Source organism: Aspergillus steynii (genome assembly GCF_002849105.1).
Source record: "Aspergillus steynii IBT 23096 chromosome Unknown P170scaffold_3, whole genome shotgun sequence".
In the NCBI taxonomy this organism is placed as follows: Eukaryota; Fungi; Ascomycota; class Eurotiomycetes; order Eurotiales; family Aspergillaceae; genus Aspergillus; species Aspergillus steynii.
This window is the reverse complement of record NW_020194400.1, coordinates 972334-994825: the sequence shown is the minus strand read 5'-3', so window position 1 is coordinate 994825 and position 22492 is coordinate 972334. Positions and strand designations below refer to the sequence as shown.

General features: G+C 54.2%; 11 protein-coding genes and 1 non-coding gene across 12 annotated transcripts; 6 read left to right on the top strand and 6 right to left on the bottom strand.

Moving 5' to 3' along the window:
- Window positions 1–142: 142 nt before the first annotated feature.
- Window positions 143–985, bottom strand: mog1 (Ran GTPase-binding protein MOG1). The gene is made up of 2 exons (XM_024848930.1): window positions 870–985; window positions 143–727 (listed from the first exon to the last, which is right to left on the bottom strand). Exons 1-2 carry the CDS (start codon window positions 944–946, stop codon window positions 148–150), a joined length of 657 nt encoding a protein of 218 aa, XP_024705530.1. The 5' UTR covers window positions 947–985; the 3' UTR covers window positions 143–147.
- A 290-nt stretch (window positions 986–1275) lies between these two features.
- P170DRAFT_380715 (NYN domain-containing protein) lies at window positions 1276–3172 on the bottom strand. The gene is made up of 2 exons (XM_024845542.1): window positions 1997–3172; window positions 1276–1934 (listed from the first exon to the last, which is right to left on the bottom strand). Exons 1-2 carry the CDS (start codon window positions 2915–2917, stop codon window positions 1320–1322), a joined length of 1536 nt encoding a protein of 511 aa, XP_024705529.1. The 5' UTR covers window positions 2918–3172; the 3' UTR covers window positions 1276–1319.
- A 288-nt stretch (window positions 3173–3460) lies between these two features.
- On the top strand, window positions 3461–4303 carry P170DRAFT_454811 (heat shock 9/12 family protein). Its single transcript, XM_024851477.1, has 3 exons — window positions 3461–3818; window positions 3878–4070; window positions 4125–4303. Exons 1-3 carry the CDS (start codon window positions 3785–3787, stop codon window positions 4168–4170), a joined length of 273 nt encoding a protein of 90 aa, XP_024705528.1. The 5' UTR covers window positions 3461–3784; the 3' UTR covers window positions 4171–4303.
- Window positions 4304–4331: 28 nt separating this feature from the next.
- On the bottom strand, window positions 4332–5180 carry P170DRAFT_380713 (uncharacterized protein; the record flags this gene model as incomplete). Its single annotated transcript, XM_024845541.1, has 1 exon — window positions 4332–5180. A coding segment is annotated over one exon (849 nt), but the record flags the coding sequence as incomplete, so codon positions are not given.
- Window positions 5181–5396: 216 nt separating this feature from the next.
- cog6 (Golgi transport complex subunit COG6) lies at window positions 5397–7920 on the top strand. The gene is made up of 2 exons (XM_024846566.1): window positions 5397–5719; window positions 5790–7920. Exons 1-2 carry the CDS (start codon window positions 5423–5425, stop codon window positions 7710–7712), a joined length of 2220 nt encoding a protein of 739 aa, XP_024705526.1. The 5' UTR covers window positions 5397–5422; the 3' UTR covers window positions 7713–7920.
- Window positions 7732–9319, bottom strand: P170DRAFT_380707 (Nif3-like dinuclear metal center hexameric protein). The gene is made up of 4 exons (XM_024845540.1): window positions 9154–9319; window positions 9026–9069; window positions 8826–8951; window positions 7732–8754 (listed from the first exon to the last, which is right to left on the bottom strand). Exons 1-4 carry the CDS (start codon window positions 9261–9263, stop codon window positions 7895–7897), a joined length of 1140 nt encoding a protein of 379 aa, XP_024705525.1. The 5' UTR covers window positions 9264–9319; the 3' UTR covers window positions 7732–7894.
- A 222-nt stretch (window positions 9320–9541) lies between these two features.
- On the top strand, window positions 9542–10387 carry P170DRAFT_380705 (BolA family protein). Its single transcript, XM_024845539.1, has 2 exons — window positions 9542–9895; window positions 10003–10387. The coding sequence occupies exons 1-2, from the start codon at window positions 9676–9678 to the stop codon at window positions 10179–10181; spliced, it is 399 nt and encodes a 132-aa protein (XP_024705524.1). The 5' UTR covers window positions 9542–9675; the 3' UTR covers window positions 10182–10387.
- A 76-nt stretch (window positions 10388–10463) lies between these two features.
- P170DRAFT_424636 (peroxiredoxin family protein) lies at window positions 10464–11318 on the bottom strand (the record flags this gene model as incomplete). Its single annotated transcript, XM_024847583.1, has 5 exons — window positions 10464–10492; window positions 10553–10718; window positions 10791–10836; window positions 10919–11018; window positions 11114–11318. The coding sequence occupies 5 exons, from the start codon at window positions 11316–11318 to the stop codon at window positions 10464–10466; spliced, it is 546 nt and encodes a 181-aa protein (XP_024705523.1).
- A 2309-nt stretch (window positions 11319–13627) lies between these two features.
- Window positions 13628–16071, top strand: skn7 (putative stress response transcription factor SrrA/Skn7; the record flags this gene model as incomplete). Its single annotated transcript, XM_024850724.1, has 7 exons — window positions 13628–13684; window positions 13816–13832; window positions 14002–14074; window positions 14145–14288; window positions 14342–15238; window positions 15295–15484; window positions 15542–16071. The coding sequence occupies 7 exons, from the start codon at window positions 13628–13630 to the stop codon at window positions 16069–16071; spliced, it is 1908 nt and encodes a 635-aa protein (XP_024705522.1).
- Window positions 16072–17101: 1030 nt separating this feature from the next.
- Window positions 17102–20028, top strand: P170DRAFT_463481 (translation initiation factor eIF2B catalytic subunit epsilon). The gene is made up of 6 exons (XM_024852172.1): window positions 17102–17307; window positions 17373–17456; window positions 17578–17634; window positions 17737–17861; window positions 17933–19104; window positions 19172–20028. Exons 2-6 carry the CDS (start codon window positions 17376–17378, stop codon window positions 19840–19842), a joined length of 2106 nt encoding a protein of 701 aa, XP_024705521.1. The 5' UTR covers window positions 17102–17307; window positions 17373–17375; the 3' UTR covers window positions 19843–20028.
- A 358-nt stretch (window positions 20029–20386) lies between these two features.
- On the top strand, window positions 20387–20497 carry P170DRAFT_t85. The gene has a single exon. It is a non-coding gene; the product is annotated as a tRNA-Leu (tRNA).
- Window positions 20498–20789: 292 nt separating this feature from the next.
- Window positions 20790–22217, bottom strand: P170DRAFT_454803 (dehydrogenase). The gene is made up of 3 exons (XM_024851476.1): window positions 21674–22217; window positions 21128–21585; window positions 20790–21031 (listed from the first exon to the last, which is right to left on the bottom strand). The coding sequence occupies exons 1-3, from the start codon at window positions 22079–22081 to the stop codon at window positions 20908–20910; spliced, it is 990 nt and encodes a 329-aa protein (XP_024705520.1). The 5' UTR covers window positions 22082–22217; the 3' UTR covers window positions 20790–20907.
- Window positions 22218–22492: the final 275 nt, after the last annotated feature.

Sequence of the window (22492 nt, the reverse complement as noted above, 5' to 3'; positions counted from 1 at the left end):
CATACATCATTCGGATCCATTCGTATTCCCGACTCCCAACCCTAACCCTTTTATAACCTCCATCCCTAACCATATTCCTTACTATTCATACCCCATCCCCAAACCAAACCCTCCCAAAAATAGAAAGAAAAAGGAAAAGAAACCCAATCAAGCAAACAACCCCCAATCCACAATCCTCAACTTCTCCACCAACCCACTCACCAACCCCTCCGCCAACTTCTCCTCCTCCGCCAGTCCCCTCGCATCACCGACATTCTCAAACTCCTCCCTCGGCACATTCACAAACACAAGCACATCCGTCTCCTGCTCCTCCAGCCTCACCAACAAATAATAACAGCTCGTGGTGCTCGTCAACGACCCCTCCGCACTCGACCCCGCCACCGCACCACCCACGCTCTGGCCCACATCCCCACGACGCTGCTTCCTCGGCGACGTCAGCGCCACGACGCCGCGGTATGCACGGGCCTGGGGGAGGTTCGGCAGCGTCACGGGCTGCGGGGGGTTCGTGACGTTGAGGGTGTCGGTGTCGTCGCATAGGTCGTGCAGGTGGTAGAGGACGGCAGAGCGGTCGATGTCGTCGGCGGTGGGGGTGGTAGAGGAGGAGGAGGGGGTGTGGAAGGCGAGGGCGTCGGCGGTGTCGACGCGCTGGTTGATTTCGATGATCTGCGAGGTGAGGGTTTTCGGGGAGAGGTAGATTTCTTGGTGGTCGGGGACTTCGCGGAGGGTGCTGACGGGAGATTGGTTAGTAGATGGGTAGGTATGTTGGATGATAGGGAGTGTGGTGTTTTGAAGTATTTGGATAGGGTGTAGAGAGATGTGTATGCGTGCATGACTGAGGATTCATGAAGAAAAGTTAAGATCGGATTCACCTTGCGTCGATCCAGCCTTGGGGAATCACACCTTCAATGGTGGACCCGTAGAATCCCTGCGTCACGTAGGTGGCCATGATAAGCTCTGAGGAAGTATCTGCAGTGCGACAGAGAAGTCGAAGGGAAGAGAGATGGAAATAAAAGTCGCCGCGGAATGACGTCCCGCCGTTGAGATGGGCGCTCTGCCGTGTGATTGGCTATGGGTTTGATGCCCCGCGGATACGGCTCTAAGGTGTCGATTAACACCCGAACCGATAAAGAATACTAGAATACTACTTAGAAGTACTGTCGGAATGTACGGTGCTCGAATTTCCTAGAGTCATGGCATATATTGACATAGGAGAAGCTATGGACAGCTAAGTGAAGCCTGGAGCTACTTCGTAATGAATGATAGAAGACAGCTCGGGCCTGGCAGTAAGCAGTAAGACGACGGGAATAGGTAGTAGCTACCTAACATGCCATCAGTTCCTCAATATATCCATCCAACGCGATCAGCTTGAATCGATCGCCCCATTTGGCCCGAAATTCTTTTTTGCGATAGGCATAGCTGGTCACTTGCGAAAAGCTGACCAGCTCCACGTTCCACCCGCGCTGCAGCGCCCGCTCAACCATCCGCATGAATCCGCCCGAGAATTCAGCTTCCGCCGCATCTCCCGTGGCGAGCACGATGGTCGCCGGTTCGTCTGTGTCCAACAGGCTTTCCAGGATCTTCAGGTGCAGAATTTCGTCCACGGCCTGCTCGACCCATCGCCCCGGAGGCACGTCGTTCGTTTCTGAACCACTGCCATCCTGAGCACCCCGAGGATTCTTCCGGAACCGCAACTGACGGCGAGTAGGCTGTTTCACCTTCTGCACTCGGTCGAGGATATTCGCCTCGTATCCAAGCTTCTCGCCTTCGTCAATCGCCGCGAATCGGTCGGACCCTACCAGCACGCGTTTGGAAGCCGGCCTGCCTCGTTCCAGGATCAACGAGAAGTTCTGAAACGAGAGAGGCACTCGTCGGATCCGGGTCGTCACCGGTATGTTTCGTGACACTTTTACAGAGTCATGAAACCCAACCATAATCTAGTTCAAAGAAGATATGCGTTAGTCCAGAAGCTAAACGACCGTTGAAGAGCCCAACTTACATTAGACATGTCAATAAAAACATGGATCGGGCGGGACGCTTGGGTAGTGCGACTAGAATTTGCAGAACGACCAAGTTGTGCCACGGTCTCCGCATATTCAGGGAAGCTATTTATAAGTTTGGTTAAAAGACCAACCCTCCTTTCGGGGGATGATTTGTATGCAAGAGGCTGCACGCGAATAGAGCCACAGCTGGGCACGTTTTTGACTCCCTTGGGAGTTAAATCTTCATCACGTTCGTCATAAGAAGACGGCGGTGTTTCACACGGGTTGATGGTCGGTGGTGCTCCCACTTGTGGAGGGACTAAAGACAGGGCGCCCTTCCTTCCTGAAAAACACGGGTCGAAAATACTGACATCGGAGTCTGCTTCCGCACTGCTTCCGGGGGAGCTCGATTCGATGGGGTTGACGATCTGGGGAGGTTGTTTGGTTTTGCTGCTTCTGACCGTAGATTTACCGGCCTTGGTGGCGCCCGAACCGGGGATGGGCTTGGGAGGAGTCCGAGGAAGCTCATCATTGACACTTCCGACATCCTTTTCTTGAGTTGGTCGTTTTAAGATTTCGATTCGTGGTGGCCGCTGAGATTGCTGCCCAGCAGCAACCTTTGGGGCCGGAGGTTCGCCAGACGCCGCGACTTCTGCTTTGACAGGAGTGGTGGTGTAAGGACCCAAGGCATTCCAGAGGGTGCTGAAGTCACCAAGTTTTGGAGAAGTATCGCCGTGATGAGCTCCGTCGGTAGGTTGAAGACCCAAGTGCGTTACAGTGTTCTTAGGCGTAGAAGACCCGGAGGTGGATGGACTCCGGCGAGACTCATGGTGGCGAGAAAGGCTAGACTGGTAACCATCGCTGTAGGTGGGCGAACGTAGTAGGTTAATCACCGGAGTGAAGTCCCAGTTCGAAGATGAAGTAGACGACGATGGCATTGACAAATTGCAAGAAACAAATTATACTGTCGTGGAATCTGGAATCAAGAATCAAGGGATTGCCAGTGGCAACACTGCGGGGTGAAATAATTGCAGAACGAATATATCAATCGAACGAAAATGAAATATTATGTAGAAAAGCAAGAACGAGACTTGGCCGTAGAGCAGATCAACATGATGGTCATCAAGACCTAACCAGAAGAGAGGGATGAAGCATTGAAAGAACGATGCGTTGTAAGGTATGCAGAGTTGGCAGAGTCGGGCATAAGACGGGCAACAACGGAGTGACTCCTGTGGCGGTCGGCGGTGACTCATTTCTGCCATCACGCACCGCCTTCTCGTCTTGGTTATTCACGCCACGCGGAGTACGCTAGTCTTGATGAGGAAAGAATGTTCTCGGCTGCCGCAGAAACTAATAGTCCGGCAGATCACCTGCCCCCATGTGATACGGGAGCGTGTACTAACTGTATCAGGCTAGCGCGTGGCCATGGCGACGTCATGGTCCAGACTCCGGACTCGTCAATGCCATTTTTCGGGGTTTCCTGCTTGCATTCGACTTCGGCGTCAGCGGTGATCGTAATGATGACGTGCGTTGTCTGGGGAATGTTCCATAGATCATGAACCCGGTGGGCGGTGCATTTCCAGGCGGATCATGGATGGCGCAACGGCCTTGGTCTATCACTCGACGATGACGACGTCATGGATTCCAGGTCTATGAATGGAAACGGGGATGGACCAGATATATAAACCCCCAGTTTCTTGCTCCAGCTTCTACTCTTCCCCATCATCTCAATCATCTCCATCCACCTGAACAAACATCTACTCTACTTCCAATCTTCAAACCACTTCATTTCAATCACCATCAAAATGTCTGACACTGGTCGCAAGGATTTCACTACCAGTATGTTGTCTCGGAACCAAATCACTCCATTGAATTAAGTCACTTACACAAGCATGCAGAGGCCAAGGAGGAATTGACTCCTGACTCCACCAAGTCCACCCAGGACAAGATCAAGGAGGGTGTCACCGATACTACCGACCGTTTCGCTCGTGGTGCTCAGACCGACGAGAGCAAGTCTGCCCCTCAGGAGGCCGCGGACAAGACCCAGCGTGCCCATGACAACCATGCTCACGGCGGCGCCACCTCTTCTATGTAAGTCGTGATGGACTAAGCCTCCATGTCACCATCGCTAACAGTTTTCTGCAGTGGCGACAAGATCAAGAATGCTGTCGGCATTGGCAGCGGCAACTAGTTTAGCAGCTGCCAAACGAACTTCGGGATATTAATGGCGTTAATCATGGTCTTTCATGAATTATGATACCAGTTCTTTCCTGTGTACTACTAGGATCGATAATAATGTGACATTGATTTTCACACGAGAACCTTGCTGTCCTATCTGCCTTGGTTGTGGCCCACGAGATTTTCGAACATGGAATCTCGTCGCTGCGTTAGCCTATCCAGCTCCCGTTCCAGCTCTTTGTACTTTGCCCGTGCCCCTTGTATATCTTTCGGTAGATCATGAAACATCTGGATTCTCGTCTCGAGCATCTGGACCGTTTGCATGAGTTTTGTCACGTCTTTCTCTTCGCCCGCCAAATCATCCAACGTAGGCCCTTTATGCGTTGTCTTCTCCAGGGAATTGATCCTATCATTATACTCGGCAACTTTCGTGTTGAGCATCTTCGTGCTTCTCGACCACTCTGATGTCAGCGCCGGGAGGTCGGAGGGTATCTCGTATGCCTTGTTGGACTTCAATTCCTCGAGTTGTTCGCGCAGGGTTTCCAATTCTCTCTCCAAATAATTGTGTAGCGTCTCGACTTTGGACAACTGTTCCTGGGCGCCAAATTCCTCCTTTGTAAGCTGGATTATCGATAGGCCTAGGCCCCTGGTGTCGGTGCTCAAAGCCCCCAGAGCAGCGGTGGTTTCCGCCAGATCATCTAGATTCTGAGTGCCATTTTCATCAAGAGACAGCTCGACTTCATCCAGGATTTCTCTTTTCTGCTTATCCTCCGCCTCTTCCCGGCGTTTGAACCCCTGGACTGTTTGTTCGCGGGCATGGTGGATCAATGCTGCCTCCTCATCGGCCGTATCGTTGGCGGCTGCCAATGCAAGTAACGTTCGCAGGGTGTCTTCGTTTCGCTCGAAGCTGGGGACTGGATTCGGGGCATATTGACGACTCAGCCAGGAGTTCACGTAGGCCCAGTCCTTTGCTTGGATGGCGGCTTGCCGCGCTTTGGCGGGAGAGACGAGGGGGCTGTCCATTGAGGATGTGGATGTTCCAGAGAATAAAAGTAAAGATCGAGAAACTAGATCTATGAGTAGAGAAATACGAGGCTGAAGTCGAAAGGCAAACCCAATAGACCGCCTAGTGCAGCGTAGAAAGAGCGAGGGTGGATGAACTCCACCGAAAACAAAGGCGGCGGGAGATTCTCCGACTTCTTTCCGCCTCCGCCTTTATTGACCACCTTTCGCATCCACCAGCGTCCGACACGCACCGGCCCTCCATGGCGAGCTATTTCCCTCCCGGAGCTGTCTCGAGCCATGCCTCGACTCGTACGCCTTCCCCGGCCGGCTCTCCGCTCTTGCCGCCGAATCAGCGGTCCAATGCCTTGTCTAATCGGCTGACAAGTGTACTCTCGGCCTCGTATGCGGACTCCGATATCCGCGACGCGCTGGAGACCCTCAGTCTCCGCGGAGTGCATAATACTGCGGAAGTTAGGAGACAGCTGCGGCTGGATGTGCAGAAGGAGGTGGTCGATAGCAATGCGGAGATTGTGCGAGATTTTGGGAAAGTCGCGGAGGTAAGATTTGTCGCGGGACCAATTTTGAGGAATTCAACGGGACATGCACTGATACTTGACTGTGTGGCAGCAATTACAACGGATTGGAAGCGTAATCACGAGTCTGAACCAAACATGCGAGGAAATGCGCAAGCATATTGTTCTAGCGAGACAGGACACAACGCCCGTTCTGGAGGAGGCGTCCGCGCTGATGAACCAGAAGAAGGAAGCCGAGACAAAGCAGCAATTGCTCGATGCGTTCGCGAAACACTTCATTGTGTCGGATGAGGAGTTGATAATATTAACTTCGGCGGAGGAGCCTATCGATGATCGGTTCTTCGACGTACTTGGGCGAGTGAAACAGGTCCACCGCGACTGCGAGGTTCTGCTCGGCGGAGAGAACCAGAGATTGGGTCTAGAGCTCATGGAAAAGAGCTCGAGGAATCTCAATTCAGCTTACCAGAAACTCTACAAGTGGATCCAGAAGGAGTTTGGATCCTTGAATCTCGAGGACCCCCGGATCAGTAGCTCGATCCGACGAGCTCTCCGGGTGCTGGCGGAGCGACCCAGTCTATTCCACAGCTGTCTGGATTTCTTTGCGGAGGCGCGCGACTACGTTCTATCCGATGCCTTCCACTATGCGCTGACCGATGCCGTGTCGGGCACCGCAGGCGACCGTAACGTGAAGCCCATCGAATTCTCTGCACACGACCCTCTGCGGTACATTGGCGACATGCTGGCATGGGTGCATTCCACAACTGTATCGGAGCGAGAAGCCTTGGAGGCTCTCTTTGTGGCCGACGGCGAAGAGCTCGCACGAGGCATCCAGGCCGGACTGAGCAGTGAGCCGTGGTCTCGCATCGACGAAAACGAGGAGGTCACTTTCGACGGACACAAGGCTCTCAGCGATCTCGTCAACCGGGATCTCATTGGAGTTTCGCGGTCCCTGCGTCAGCGCGTCGAGCTGGTTATCCAAGGCCACGACGACCCAGTCACTTGCTACAAAGTCGTGAATCTACTGTCTTTCTACCGGGCGACATTTTCGAAGCTCCTAGGCTCCGGCTCCAACCTAGCAGAACTCCTCGAGACATTGGAAAAGTTCACACTCGGCCACTTCGAGCATCTCATGCGCGAGGAGATCACCCAGCTCTCAACCGATCACACCGCGCTGGCTCCTCCGGACGATCTCTCCACGCCCGAATTCCTTCTAGACGCCCTTGAGGTCCTGACCTCCCTCATGAAAACCCACGAAGCCTCGATCGGCGCCGACGAATCGCAGGCCGAAAACCGCTTCACGCCCGTTCTGCGTGCCGCTCTCGACCCCTTCCTCGACCTGGCCAAATCGTCCGCCAACGACCTCCCAGACGCTACTCGGCGCGCCATCTACCTAACCAACATCCATCTGACCGCACGCTCCTCCATCTCCGGATACTCTTTTGCCAGCGCGACGCATCTGAACCCGCTCTCCACCACCCTCTCCACCCTCCGCATGGACCTCCTCGAAATCCAACACCGCTACCTCCTCGACGCCTCAGGCCTGCAAGTCCTACTGACCGCCCTGGAGCCGTTCTCGCCCTCCTCGTCGGCCGCGAAGCCCGACCAGCAGCAGCAGAGCCAGGCCCCTAACATCGCCGACATCGCCACCCTCCCGGCCTTCCAGCCCGAGGCGCTGATCGCCATCAGCCAGCAGCTGGATGATTTCCTGCCCTCCGCCCTGATGGACGCAACCGATAACCTGAAGTACGTGCGCAGCGCCACCTTCGTGAAGAGCGTCACCGAGGAGGCGGTGGAGGCGTTCTGTCGCGACTTCGAGTTCGTGGAGGGCATGATCATCGGCGCGGATGAGGCGACTGGGAAGGTTGATGTCACGAGAGCGGACAAGGGTAGTGATGATGGCGCGGAGAGTGAGAGCCAGGAGGACGGGGAGAGTGAGACCGATGGAGAGGAGAAGGAGTGGGGATTGAGGAGACTGTTCCCTAGGACTACGGGAGAGATTCGGGTGTTGTTAAGTTGAGTTGGGTTGATCACTGGATCATCAAAGTACTAGATTTTTTTGATTTCTGTCTGTACATAGTGTTTTTCATTTATTTTGGTTGATGTTTTGGTCTTTGCGCTGTTTTGAATCCAGTGCTGAAGGACCTTTTTTTCTTTCTTATTTACCTGTTCTCAATCGTTGAGATGGTTGATCGAGATGAATCAAACATGTCGGATCATGATCCCATACGGGTCCCGATCCCGCTCGCTCACATCCACAAAGCTCTCCGCATCGCCGTAAGCCTTCTGCAACGCGTCCACAACCCCGGTACCATCCTGCGAGCCGTCGCCCAGCGTCCGGAGCCCCTCGGACCGAGTCACTTCCCACTCCTTCTGCACGGCATCGGCCAGCTTCTCGCGCATCACCGCATGGAGGTACCCGCGCTCGGTGTTCGAGTGCGCCAGCGCCACCACCACCGAGCCGCGCTCGACCGCCGCCAACGCTTCATGGTGGCTCAGCTCGCCGGTGAACAGAAGGTCGGGGATGCCGCCGGGCGCCTTCAGCAGGACACTCGACCCGGAGCCTGGGCAGACACCCACGGTGCGGATCTTCATGGTGTCCACGGAGGCGGACTGCGGGATGGCAATGGGGATGCCGCCGGGGTGGCCGGTGCCCTGGGCGATGCGGTCCACGACGGCGGTCAGGGGCTGCGGCGTGTCGAAGGTGACGAGGCGGCCCATGCCGGCGGATTCCATGCCCTCGGGGACCGGCGGCGGGGAGGGGTGGATGGTGGTTCGGACGTGGGGTTCGGCGGAGGCGGGGCGGACGGTGCCCGGTTGGGGGAAGGCGGGCTGGGAGTATTGGGTGGACGAGGACTTCTGGATAGCGGGAGTCGAGTCGGTGGAGGGGGCGATGGCGCCCGTGACGATGTCGCAGAGCCAGTCGGCCATGCCGCCGGGGGTGGCGTCGACGGCGGTGTGCGGCGAGTAGACGCTGATGCCGGCTTGGGCGAGTCGGAGGAGGGATTGTTGCTGGGAGTCGTTCAGGGTGAGGGACTTGAGTCCGCGGAAGATGATCGGATCTGAGAGGGGGGATCGTTGGTCAGTTGGTCGCGTGGACGGATGGATGCGTGATGGTGGGAACGGTGCATACGATATGCGACCACTACCGAGTCCTTGCGGGCAATCGCCTCGTCGGCAACCGCCTTGGTAAGGTCAATGGCTAGGAGGACGGAGTTTCTCTGTCGTCGCTCATGATTGAAGGGTGCTTCGAGGAGGACTGCGGAGAGAAAGAGATCAGTACGTCATGCTGCAGGGCAGTGTATCATTTGTGGACCAACGAAGCTCACATACGACCCGTGTTGTCGAAGCTCTTCTCTGCTAGTGATTCGGGGTAGCTGCCGAGATAGTCAGGACCGCATCAGATCATTGCAATGGTGCATGCGCCATCAAGGCCATCATGCAGGGCGAGGAAAGCATACAGCTTGCGCATGGAGCTCACCACCGCCCGCGTGTACGGCGACGAGGAAGCGGGGAACGAAGCAGCCATTGTCGAGTAGAGACGGGGAAGGCGACTGAAGAGGGGGTTCATAGAAGGAGATCGGAGACGGAGTCTAGTCAATTCCTTGGGGAATGAAGATATCGAACCGTTGGAGAATTGACGTTAGGAAAAACACCCCCACCCGCTCCCCCGAGAAATAAGAAACAAGCTGACGCCACAATCTCCAGCCACAGCGGCAGGTGACCAAATCACAAGGACCGGCATTGTCAGCCTCAGCCGGTACCGCCGTTACAGTCGCTGTTACCGTACGGTACCCGATGATGATTAATTATCCATTCCGTTTCCCTCTCTCGACAGTCCGCAAATCCTCATCTCAATCAGGCCGAAACTTCTTGCACCACACGGCTTTGGATCTTCCGGTGTGATTCATCTCCAGACTACATAGTCGCAGCGACACCCCCCGTTCACCCTTTCCTCACAACCCCCTCTACCACCACGCTTGATGTACTTCCGCACCACCGCTTTGTTGAGCAGAAGCTGCCGATACCTTCTCCGCACTCCCGTCCACCAGAAGATCTCGCCCTTTTCCATCTCTGCGCGCTCCTCCGCCGCCGTAAACGCAGCCATGGCGGATGCTACCTCCGGCGTCACTGCCGATTCGCTGAAGGGCAAATTGATCGAGCAGTTGCAGGCACAGCATGTTGAGATCGAGGACCTGTCGGGTATGACGAACCCCCGTCATATTTTTTTTTTCTTCTACTTTGATACTGGGTGGTTTAATATAGTTATAGAAATGGACGATGAAGCTAACGTATCGGGTATTATACAGGTGGCTGTGGCCAAGCCTTCCAGGCGATTATCGTGTCCCCCCAATTCGAGAAGAAGACCATGCTTGCCCGCCATCGCTTGGTGAACGCCGCTCTGAAGGCCGAGATCGCTGCGATCCACGCCTGGACGCCGAAATGCTACACCCCGGAGCAGTGGCAGGCTCTGCAGCAGGGCGCCTAGATTCGATTCGGAGGGCTTGGGAGGAAATCTAATGTTTGCTTTTTATAATAATGCGGCTCTAAAATTCCGAGTTGGTATATTCTAGGAATATGCGTGCTGTTCGGTAGCATGCCCCGGCGTTTGGAAGGTTACTCAATTGTATATTGCCTTGCGCATTCGACCATGGCATTTCGGGATGCCGAACGATGGTTGGTGGAAATAGAAATATAACAAATTATCTTGTTTCACATTGATTTCCTAGCTTTACATTACTATATGATCTTGATTCGGCTTTAGTTCCATTTAGCCCAGAACCTTCTCGGCGGCGGAAACTGTCAATTCCAGGTTAGTCAATTTGCGACGCTCTCCAAGATCTTGTAGGGGACCCATACCATTCAGACCGGCGTTGTCAGGCTCGACGAAAGCCTCCTTGACCTTTCCGTTCTCGACGAGCAGGGCGTACCGCTTGCTGCGCTGGTTGCCGAAGATAGAGGTGCTGTCGAAGAGCACGTCGAGGGCCTCGGAGAACTTGGCAGTGGGGTCACCCAGGAAGCGGATCTGACGCGACCATGTCAGTAATCAGGATGCGAAGATCATCTCGGGTCGCATTCGCGGGAGACGGTCACTTACACCACTCTTGCCGGAGGGGTCCAGGCTCGTGGCCCAGGCCTTGGTCCTGTTTGAGACAGTCAGCGTATTTGAGTTGACAGGGCGCAGGGGGGATGGAGGGGGACAAAGAAAGGCGATCGGGAACTTACACAAACGGGTCATTGACTGCGACGACGAACACCTTGCCGGCCTCCTTCAGCTTGGGGTGGTTGATGAATCCCGGCACATGGCTGGCAGAGCAGGCGGGGCCTGAGGATTGACAGTCAGCTCGTCCGTCCGGGATGTTTTATCTTTTTCCTTGTCGATTCTCTTCGCTCGCAGGGGCATGGAAGACTGATACGCACTGAAAGCGGCGGGAACGCCAACGATGACACCCTTTCCTTGCAGCTCCTTAGCCAGGTTGACCTTGTTGCCGGGGGAGTCCTCGACCAAGACGTCGAGATCGGGGATGGCGTCGCCCTTCTGAACGAACGCGGGCGCAGTGCTGTGGAACAGCGACCGCTGCGACAGAGCGCGCGGGACGGCAGTGAAACGGCGAGCAGCGAACATGGTGGGACGACAGAGTTGGGTAGATGGGAAAGGGTCCAATGGCAGATGCAGCGGGAAGGAAAGAGAGCTGAGCTTCAGAGACTGGAACGGGATGAGGTGTGAGGGTCGCACAGGAAGGGTACCTGGTGGAGCGACCGCTGGTTGGCCGGCGGAGGAGCTTCGGAGGTTTATGTCGTCATCGGCCCTCTCGGCTGCAGCGACCGCACGTCAATTTGCAGAACGTGAGCCTGGAGGATGCCACCTCAAATCTGAGTTGTCCTGGTCCTACGTTGATTCGAATTTTCCCACATGGAGACCGTCGACCACGGCGTACTACTGCGTATGTACCTGTAGTAACGCGGCTCCCTCCCGGATGTCCACATGGAGCTAGCTTCGTCGTACCTAGCATGGGCCGGCCTGACATTTGCGTCCCATGGGATCGAGAGCTCTCATCCCGGATGTTGGGGAATTTTAGCTCGAGTCATGATTCTCTGTGTCGGCGCCACGACCGTTGGAGCCGGATGTAATTCCCCAACCTGAAAGTTGAAACAACTCAAATCCTTCTCCGTAGTTCGGAGGGGAAAGGCTTCGGCACATGTACCGGGGGTGACGATGAGAAGAGAAAGGATTGACATCGCCGTGCAGTTGGCCTGATCCACCCTTCCGGAGAGACGGAGTAAATCGAGGTCTTTAGGACCTTAATATTAATACTGAGGACTCAGGGTCACAGTAATAGCACGGAATCCGACTTACTATACTCCGGACACTGACAGTGATCCCGGATTCCTAATAGTCGGAATAATAATAGCAACCCCCTGCTCTTAGGCAGTCCATGCCCTACCGGAGGATGGCAATTATAGGGCGATCCCCGAGATGTGGCGCATCGGTGCTCCCCTACTAAAATTAAATCCACCCCGAAATCTGAAATCCCACGAAGAGACCCGAATAGGAGTCGACCGAATGATAGATGATAAACGATCGACCGCTGCGACGTCGTCTGCCCGAGGCATTGGCCATTCTGCCTGCATGCGACAGACGGATCGCCTAGGGATGAGCCGGGGCATTTTACATTAGTAACGCCGATTAGTCGCTGGACTGATGTACGATGTACTGTTGGACCAAGTAGGCAGGGTCAGTCTCCATCTGAAGTATCCATCTTCTTCAGATACCGTAAGTAGAGTCTGTCAACCCAGAACTGAGGCCGGAGATTCGTGGAAACCAACTCCAACTCAACTCAGGGCGTGAAGTGGTACTGCGTAAAGCCAAACCTACTAGTTCTTAGTTATGAATAACTCGGTAGTTACTAGGGAGTACTCCGGAGTAGAGTAGACAGACCGCCAACCGTCTAGTGATCGGGCTCTCCACGATGATCCCATCCAAGCTACTTGAACAGGCGAGCCCCTCCTTCGAGTGCGACGCAGCCTATCCCCATCGCTCGCCTCCCCTCCATCGCCTGGCTTTTCCTGCATCGCATCTGCACCGTCGAGCGCACTGACATTCCCGGGCCCGATGCGCCCGTAATTCTCTCTAACCCTTCGAATCTTCTCCTTTTTTTGGAATTTGCCTCCATCCCGCTCCCTGCTCTCCTTACGTGGGAAAGTCAAACCGACCGGAGGTGACTCCAGCGAACAAAGAACGAAAGGAACAGAAAGGAAAGTCAAATCGGAGACGAGACGAGACAAGACAAGACAAAACACCGATAGATAAGAAACGAGCGACCAGGGAAAAAAGACCGTTGTGGCTGCGCGAGAGGGCGACCCGCGGAAGAACGCAGCGCCTTCGAACCATCCACGCCGTCCCACTCTGGCACCGAACCATTCATCGTCAAACCCATTAATTCCTATCCTCAACGGACATTGTCATTACCCAACTGTTTTCGACCGACACGCATCTGACGACCGTTCCTCTGGCTCTCGCCCTCGCCCTCGCCTGCAGTCCTGGTTCTCGCCTGAATCTCGACTTGTGCCCCGTTGCCTCCAAACCTCCCATCTTTTAGGGCAGCATCTTTGGCATTTTATTTTCCTTTGGGATTTTCTAATTTTATTTTTGGTTAGCCTCTTTTCGCTGCACCCCATCTCTCGCGCGCTCTTTTTGTTACCTCACCTCCCTCCCCCCCCCCCAAAATTTTTCATCTTTATCGATTTTTTCTTTCTTTGTGTTCCAGTAAACCGACTATCTTTATTATTATTCGGATTTCCTCTGCCCTTCGTGTCGATCGCCAGATTCCCTGGAACTCCGATCCCCCCAGACTCTGCCGCCCTCGGGGTTCTCGAAGTTCTGCGACGTGAGCCTGTTGCTTGTTCGATCGGTCGCGACCCATCTAGCCCACGATGGACGGTGGCCAGACCTCGACCAACACCGCCCCGGCGGGCAACTCCAGCGATTTTGTACGTGCCGCCCGCGACGTTGTTGCTCTTGTCCCATGACGATCCGTCTTTATTTCTCGATGCTTGGACTGTTTTTTACTTTTCTTGTGCTACCGTCGTCCACCGTCTTGCTAACATGCCGTCTCTTCTAGGTGCGAAAGCTTTACAAGTGAGCCCGCCCTCTCTCTCTTGCCTCTCCTTTCCCCTTGTTCTCCCACCCCCTCCCATCCTGGCTCGCTCCCCGACCCGCCTTAGCCGTTTGCTCGTTCTCGCTTAATCTATTCGGTGGCCTCGTGCGCCCGCTGGACCAATGATGACTGACGTGGTTGGCCTTCAAGAATGCTGGAAGACCCCTCATACGCCGAAATCGTGCGTTGGGGCGATGAGGGGGATAGTTTTGTGGTCTTGGAGGTAATGCGCCCCTCGCCGCGGAATCCGCCATCGCAATCCCTCCCCGGCTAACCCGCCCGACCGACCGCAGTGCGAGAAATTCACCAAGACCATCCTGCCCAAACACTTCAAACACAGCAACTTCGCCAGTTTCGTACGACAGTTGAACAAATACGATTTCCACAAAGTGAGACAGAATAACGAGGAGAACGGACAGTCGCCGTACGGGCAGAATGTAAGGCTCCGGTCGCCTCGGGACGCGAAATTGGCTTCTGACCAGGAATCTAGGCGTGGGAGTTTAAGCACCCCGAGTTTCGGGCAAACAGCAAGGAATCGCTCGATAACATTCGACGGAAGGCGCCAGCCCCTCGCAAGCAGGCCCAAAGCAACGATGACTCGGTTCCGACGCAGCAGATCGATCTCCTGAACCAACAGATCGTGGCGCAACAACAACAAATCCAACACCTTTCCGATCGCTATGCGCAGTTGACGGTGGATCACCAGCTAATGCTGCAGGAGTTGATGAGGGTGCAGAAGACGGTCCTGAACCACGAACATGTGATCCACCAGGTTATGACTTACCTCCTCTCGGTGGATGCTCGTCAAAGGCGCGACAGCAAAGCGTCCGCGCCCTTCCCGGCCCAGGGCCAGAGCGGCTCGACTATGAGCCCTTCCCAGGTGGCGTCGATGGACGATGAGCCCTCGTCCCCCTTGCAGCATGCCTCGAAACTTCTCAACGATATGAATGCCGAAATCCAATTCAATCTCACCGGTCTCGAATCCGCCGGCGAGCCGCCTAAAACCGTTCCCGTCGTGTCCACCCCTTCGCTCGAAGCGGCCCCGCGAAACGGCGTGGTGCGTCCGCCCACCGCGGCGGGTGCAAACCCTGCCCTGGTGTATCCCAAGATGAACGGCGAGATCGAGCCCGTGGTCTATCCTGTCGGCGCAACGAATGGAATCGATCCCATGTATAGCGACCATGTCAACAACGTCCCCTACCCAATGCCTCCCAAGCAAGAGATCGACGAGAGCCGACGGCAGTTCCCTGACAACCGGAAAAAGAGCACGAATGTCGACCCTGGCTGGATGCGCAACCCCCAGATCTTGCTTGTGGAGGACGATGCGACGTGCCGCCAGATCGGTGGGAAATTCCTTTACTCGTTCTCGTGTGTTATTGATACTGCGGTAGGCCACACTGACCGGGAGATACGGGCGTAGTTCCCCTACTAACGGTGACGCAGTTTGACGGACTCGAGGCTGTAAACAAGATTCAGGACGGCTCCAAATACGATCTGATTCTGATGGATATCATCATGCCAAACTTGGACGGTGTTTCTGCCTGTCATCTGATCCGCCAATTCGATCGAACTCCCATTATCGCCATGACCTCCAACATCCGAAGTGATGACATTCAATTATATTTCCAGCACGGTATGGAACATGTGTACTGGAATTCTAGGCTATCCGACTGACAAATTTTGTGACCAGGAATGGACGACGTACTTCCCAAACCGTTCACACGAAAGAGCCTTCTCGACATGCTAGAGAAGCACCTGGTTCACTTGAAGACCATGCCGCCGGGCATAGAGGCCCAGCAGGCCGCACCGGCAGCAGTCACAATGGCCGCTCAAAGCTCGGCAGGTCAATCGGTCAAGGAGGACAGCTCCCCGGGCCAGTCTCCCGCAGCGTCGATGAGCAACTGGCAGTCTCCCGGCCAGTTTCAGGGCATGCCCGCGGTCCATCCAAATCTTCAGCAGGTTCCTAGTCAATACGTTCCTGCCACCCCGGCCCCTGCTGCGTACGCCGTGGACCAAAACGGAGTTCAATATCCCACCGCCGCTCCCGTCGCAATCCCTGCGGCGGCCGCCGCCGCCGCAGCAGCACGCCCTCAACCGCGACGACCAGTCTCGGACATGTCCAGCGCCGCCGAAAGCCCCAATATGGCTAAACGTCCGCGTGTCTATGCGCACCCACCCCAGCCGATGGTCAATCCCGTGCAGGCGACGCGGACTGGCTAAAGCACGCTATATCTTCTCATTGTATATTTTCCATTCTCTCTCTCGGAAGCTGATCTCTCCCTCACTCATCTGCTACATTGTAACCTCATTACCATCCTGTCTTCCCGTTTGACGAATCTCATATATTCCTAATGAAACTTGAGTCGTATGATATTCTCGTTATCTTGTTTGTGGGGGCGGCGGTTGTTCTTCGACATATATTGGCGTTTGCGGGGAAATCTAGCTGCCTGCATTTTGTGTTGATCATTTCTTTGCGCTGCTTTACTTCTTCCTGCGAATACTCCTTGTGTCAGGTTGTTTGGTCGTGTTTTATTTATATTTGAGGGTAGCATCGAAACCGGTGATTTTTTTTCAGTGAAAGGTTTTTGATATGTACACCCCTACTGTCGAGGGTTTTCTTCAAATTGTTCCTTCTGATCATTACGGTGTCCTGCTTCTTTTTCCTGGCATTTTTTGCGCAATCTGATTTGACAGATTACTACTACAATTTGATGTTCATTACCTGATTGGGTTCACGGCAATCCCGCTCTATCTATACATGTACATACAGAATGCAACCCAAAAAAAACTTTATGCAACTGAGTTCTGTCTGCATTTTAAGGACTACCGATGCTCCGTAGATGTCAATAATAGGCAGGGAGCAATTATCCATACGCAGACACCGACGGACGGACACGCACGCATCCTGACGGCATCCCGGTGGGTAGTACTCCGTCGTCGCAATCAAAGCTTTTCCCGACCCTCCATTCTTCCGAACTGCCTGAATGCCAGGGTCGAGGGGGGTAATTCAGGGCTGGTCCGATCATCGTCAGCGTTCTAGACCGGCGGTGCCTGGACAAGGGATATTATTCCCCAGTTCCAGGAGGGCCCAGGCCTTGCCTGATGTTCTGGACTCTTTGCGGCTGGAACCTCCCACCTGTGGCTGAGGCTCGCGGTCACGTGGGTCACGTGATAGGGGCTGGTCCGTGGCGCGGGGCTCAAACGGAGCAAACAGCGCAAACAGACAAAAACTCCCGGGTGGGATGTATGACTCCGTTGGATCGATGGGCTTGGCGGAGTTTTTTTTGTGCCTTTCTACGCTTTGAGGGCTCTGGGAAGTTGTTCGGCACGGCCTTTTTTCGCACGCAGGTTTTGATTCTGTCTGGCTCAGGCAGTGGGCATTCTCGTCTCATTCATTTGTCGGTCTTTCTTTGATCTGTGAGGTGCGGGGCGCATAGTTATCTTTATCAACCCGATGTGAGTCGCGAGTCGGTTCTTTGTTTTCTCTGGTGATAGCTGGCTGACGACGTCTTCGCGTTTAGCCAATGGGTCCGAAAAAGGGAGGAAACTCCTCGAAGCAAAGAGGGAATGCGGCGGAGGAGGTAGAGGAGACACTGCAGGCTGTTGTACGTTCATCGCGTCCTATTTGGTGGGATGAGAGGTGGGGGGGGGAGTTGATATCATGAATCGTCGCATGGTGGTGGAGATGGTACGAAGCTCTGATGGTTAACTTGTGATATGCTCTAGGTCCTTGCGGATACCTTCGAGACGAGATTTGAGCCGTTCACCCTTGATACACCTCGGGTACGTATTGCTGTGGTGGAACAATCACTTTGGGACGGAGGATAGCGGGGATCGATATCGGTGCTATGGAAAATCTGGAGGCTGATGCTTGGTGATCAACAGTGTCTCTTGCCTCTGGCAAACACCCCCTTGATCGAATACACGCTTGAGTTCCTTGCCAACGCGGGAGTTGAGGATGTCTTCCTATACGGCGGTGCTCACTCCGACCAGCTGGAGAAGTACATCAAGTATGTGGAGTCCTCTTGTTCTTGCGTTGTATGATGCTTTGGGCTTGTGCGACTGACATGGATAACCCCAGTGCATCGAAATGGCGATCGCTCTCGTCGCCCTTCAAACAGTTGAATTTCCTAAAATCCACATCTACGTCCGTCGGAGATGTCATGCGTGATCTTGACGGGAAGCATCTTATCACCGGTGACTTTATCGTTGTGAGTGGCGATGTGATCAGCAACATGCCGATTGAAGGCGCCTTGGCCAAGCATCGTGCTCGTCGGGAGAAAGACAAGAACGCCATCATGACGATGATCCTGCGGGAAGCCGGCAGAAACCACCGCACGAAGTCCACTTCCGTGTCGCCTGTCTTCGTTGTGGATCCTACGAAGGACCGCTGCCTTCATTATGAGGAGATCGACCACCATTCGTCGGAGTCGTCACGTTTGAATATCGACTCGGAAATTATCCTGACGCACCGGGAGCTTGACATTCGCCAGGATCTCATCGACTGCAACATCGACATTTGCACTCCCGACGTGCTGAGCTTGTGGTCCGATAGTTTCGACTACCAGACCCCGCGAAAGCAGTTCTTGTTCGGTGTTCTGAAGGATTACGAGCTGAACGGAAAGACGATCCACACGCATATCATCAAGGACCACTACGCGGCGCGGGTGAGGAATCTGAAGGCCTACGATGCTGTGAGCAGGGACGTCATCTCGAGATGGGCATACCCTCTTTGTCCCGACACGAATCTTCTTGCCGGCCATACCTACGATCTGCGGAAGGGGTACCTGTATCAAGAGCAAGGGGTCACGTTGGCTCGCTCGTGTGTTATTGGTCGACGGACAGTGATAGGACAGGGCACGAGCATAGGAGACAAGTCGACTGTCAAGAACACGGTTCTTGGGCGTAACTGCAAGATTGGCAAGAATGTCACGTTGGATGGTGCCTACATCTGGGATGGGGCGGTGATTGGAGACGGGACGACTATTCGCCAGGCTGTTCTCGCTGACAACGTGGCTGTGGGCAAAGACTGTATGATCGAGTCCGGCGTCCTTCTCTCGTATGGGGTGAAAATCGCCGACGGAACTACCGTCAGCGAAGGAAAGCGCATCACGAAGGCTCCCAGGGAGGAAGACGGAGTTGTGCCGGCCAGTGACCCGGCAGTCGTTGGCAAGGACGGGGAAGGTTACGAATATGTCCCTTACGAAGATGAAGATGATTCTGACGACGAAAGCAATGCTTCGTCTGGCTTGGGTATGTTTCCTCTAACACGCCTCATCCCTCTCAATCCCACAGACACCCGCTAACACTCACCTCACAGTTTACAACATGGCAAACCTTTCTCTCTCCACAGAGTCCATCTCAACCCTATCCTCCGAGATCTCAGACTACGCCGGATCCCGCACCGGATACAGTGACTCCGAGGACGAGGACGAGAACGGCGAAAACTTCGTCCACGACGCCGCCGTCAGCGTTTACGACAGTCTGCGGGAAGGCATCACATCGGACGTCGTGCAGCTCGAGCTGGTCAGTCTTCGAATGACCGCCAACGCCTCCGACAACCACGTCCGGCGGGCCGTGTCGTCGGCGTTCATGCGCCGCATCCCCGAGCTGATAGCCGGCGGAAAGAGCGCCAGCGACGCCATCGCGGACGTCTTCGGCAAGTACCAGGAGATCGTGGAGCGGGCGTTGTTCGACCGCGACTCCGACAAGAAACCCGACCAGGTCGACCTCCTCCTTCTCTTGCAGCAGGAGCTAGCGAGCCGCCCGCCCAAGGACTCATTCTTCGTCGTCCTGTGCAGCGACCTTTACCAGATGGAGCTTCTTGAGGAAGAAACGTTTGAGCAGTGGTGGGCTGACGAGCGATCCAGCAGCAGCAACGAGATGAAGGTGATCAAGGAGCAGGCGACGAAGTTCATCCAGTGGTTGGCTACTGCGGACGAGGAGGAGGATAGTGACGAGGAGAGCGAAGAGGAGAGTGATGACGAGTAATCTGTTCTGGGTTATAGGTAGTGCTGCATGTATACGCCAATAAAGAGCCGCTTGAATAGGCATTTGAGATCAGTTTTGGTGTGATTGTAGTTGAGTATTAGTGGGAGTCTGGTGCGGTGCTGCTGCCTTGTTTGCATGTTATCTACTGGTCAGACTTTTATGTTGACGTGCTGGATATAAGATGGGTTAATGATGTCTAGGATATGGAAGCAGGTAGATGAGCAATGCCCTGATGTGGGTTGGAAATCGACAACCATGACCGTAAGTAGTAAGTCGGGTAGACTTCAACAACATGAATATATACTGCGGCATACCCTCCGACGCAAAGAACAACCAACATTCAAACAGCAATGGAGCTATACCAGATAAATAACCGCATAAATAGCATGAATATACGTCCTTACGTACTATACAGCATTAACGAAAATAACAGGGAATGAAATCTTCAATTCAGTAACACAGAGGACTCTATACAACACATGCTTGACAGGGTAGTACCAATTAGGAACATAGTGTCAAAACTGAACCGCAAAACATATCAACAGGCAAGATGGCCGAGCGGTCTAAGGCGCTAGGGTCAGGTATCTGATCTTACATATTCACACGAATATTCCTAGTCTCGAAAGGGGCGTGGGTTCGAATCCCACTCTTGTCATAACTTTTTGTTTTCTTTTTTTTTCTCCCTTTGGTCCTGTGTCCTTATTTCCGGGGCAAATCGGGTCTCCATATCCTATTTTCTTTTTGGAGTTCTTGCTTATTTCGGACTGCATCCTACATGAGGACATGAATATGATAATGCACATCCGGAATGTCAGGTCACTATACGTCTTGATCATGCTCCCTGACACGGCCTGTCGGTTCATGCGAGATGCTACGCAGAAGGCCTGTTAACTTGGCTCTACATGGGTACTCTATAAACTCTTAACGATCGAAGGAACCGTGTACCAGTCACGAAGAAGGGATATGTTAAACCGTAGACATGAGCAATAACAACATAAACAAACAAACCATATCAAATCGCTGATCATCACAGTATAACAGGTCAATCGATTCTCCCTATCCAAATCATGCAACGAGACCCCCAAGCAAATCCACGCCAGGAACAGCCTCTTTCAGCAGGGCAATGGTCTCATCCCACAGCTCTACCTGGGCCTTCTCGCCCTCCTTTGACAGGACGAGCGGGGACGGTCTATGGTTGACAGGTCTTAGCATGTCTCCTTGAACATAGCAATAGGAACAAGGCAGCAAGAAGAGGAAAGAAGGGGAGGGGGAGAAGGATTCTTACTTCTTAACCGTCTGCTCACTAATATAAGCCCCCCTATCATCTTGATGCCGTACCGCCGCATCAACCAAACAATGCCCACCCTGCGCCGGACTCCACGCAAAGACTTTATTGAACTGCTCCTTCCCCGGCGTAGAGTCCGACCGATGCAAGGAGCTCGCACAGAGACCTGGGTTTACGCCATTGACGACGACATCGGGGCCGGTGCGCCTGGACAGCTCGCGCAGCCACAGCACATTCAGGAGCTTGCTGGTGTTGTAACGGTCCATGCCGGATCCGAACGAGTCGGGGTCGTCGAGTCGAGAGAGCATGTTGGGTGCGTCTTTCTCGGGGAGCTTGCTCCAGAAGTGGACTTCCGAGGTGACGATTGTGAGGCGGGGTGCAGATCCTCGTTCTGTAGCTGTTTTTTGTAATGGGGCGAGGAGGAGGAGGGAGAGGAGGGCGGTGCCGAGGTGGTTTACCTGTTGGGTTATTAGTATATCATTGCTGGTTTTGGAGTGTCGACGTCACGACCGGCGAGAGAGACAGAAGGGGAGAGAGATAACCAACCTGAACATGCGTCTCATGTCCCGTCTTAGACTTGCTATACTCCAGCATCTTCACGCCAGCAGATAAGATAACAATATCCAACCGGTCCAGAGCCCGAGCACGCTCTCCAAACGCTTGCATACTCTCAAACGACTCCTGGTCCAGCTGCCAGACCCCAATCTCGCAGCCAGAGGAGGGATTTTCGCGAAGAATCTCCTCCCTTGCGGTCTCGCCCTTGGAAACGGTGCGGACGGCTATAATGAGACGGCTCAACCCTCGGGCGGTTAGCTGCTTAGCAGCTTCGAGGCCTAGTCCGACATTACCACCTGTGACGATGGCAGTTTGGCCCTGGAGGTTCACCGTGGAGGGCAATGGTTTGGGGCAGAAGGTGAGCTGGCGGTATAGAAATCCTGGGAATGAGCCGCCCATGGTGGTTGTATTTAGTAGTAGGAGGGCAGGATGGGGAAGTCAAGATAGGGAAAGGCACTAGTTAATAATTAGAAGATAACTAGATGGGATATATCACTCTAGATAAACCCTCAAGACAAAGAAACATGAATTCCAAATATCTCTGCGTGGCTTGTCAGAACCGGAGGTCGTCGGAGTTAAGCCATGCGTATTTACGAGCGTCGAGCTTAAAGTCGGGGGCGGCCAAGATGGAATCCCACAATGGAGGCTGTGAGACGTCATACGCCTATCTTCATCCGGAGAGCTCGCAGGAGCTCGTCTGACGGATCGGCGAGTAGTTCTTGACGTGTTAGAAGTTGGAACCAGCCATTGTGATGATGATTCCATGCAGTTGGCCACGTCTGATTGGTTTGTTTCCGGCCTCCTTTCTTT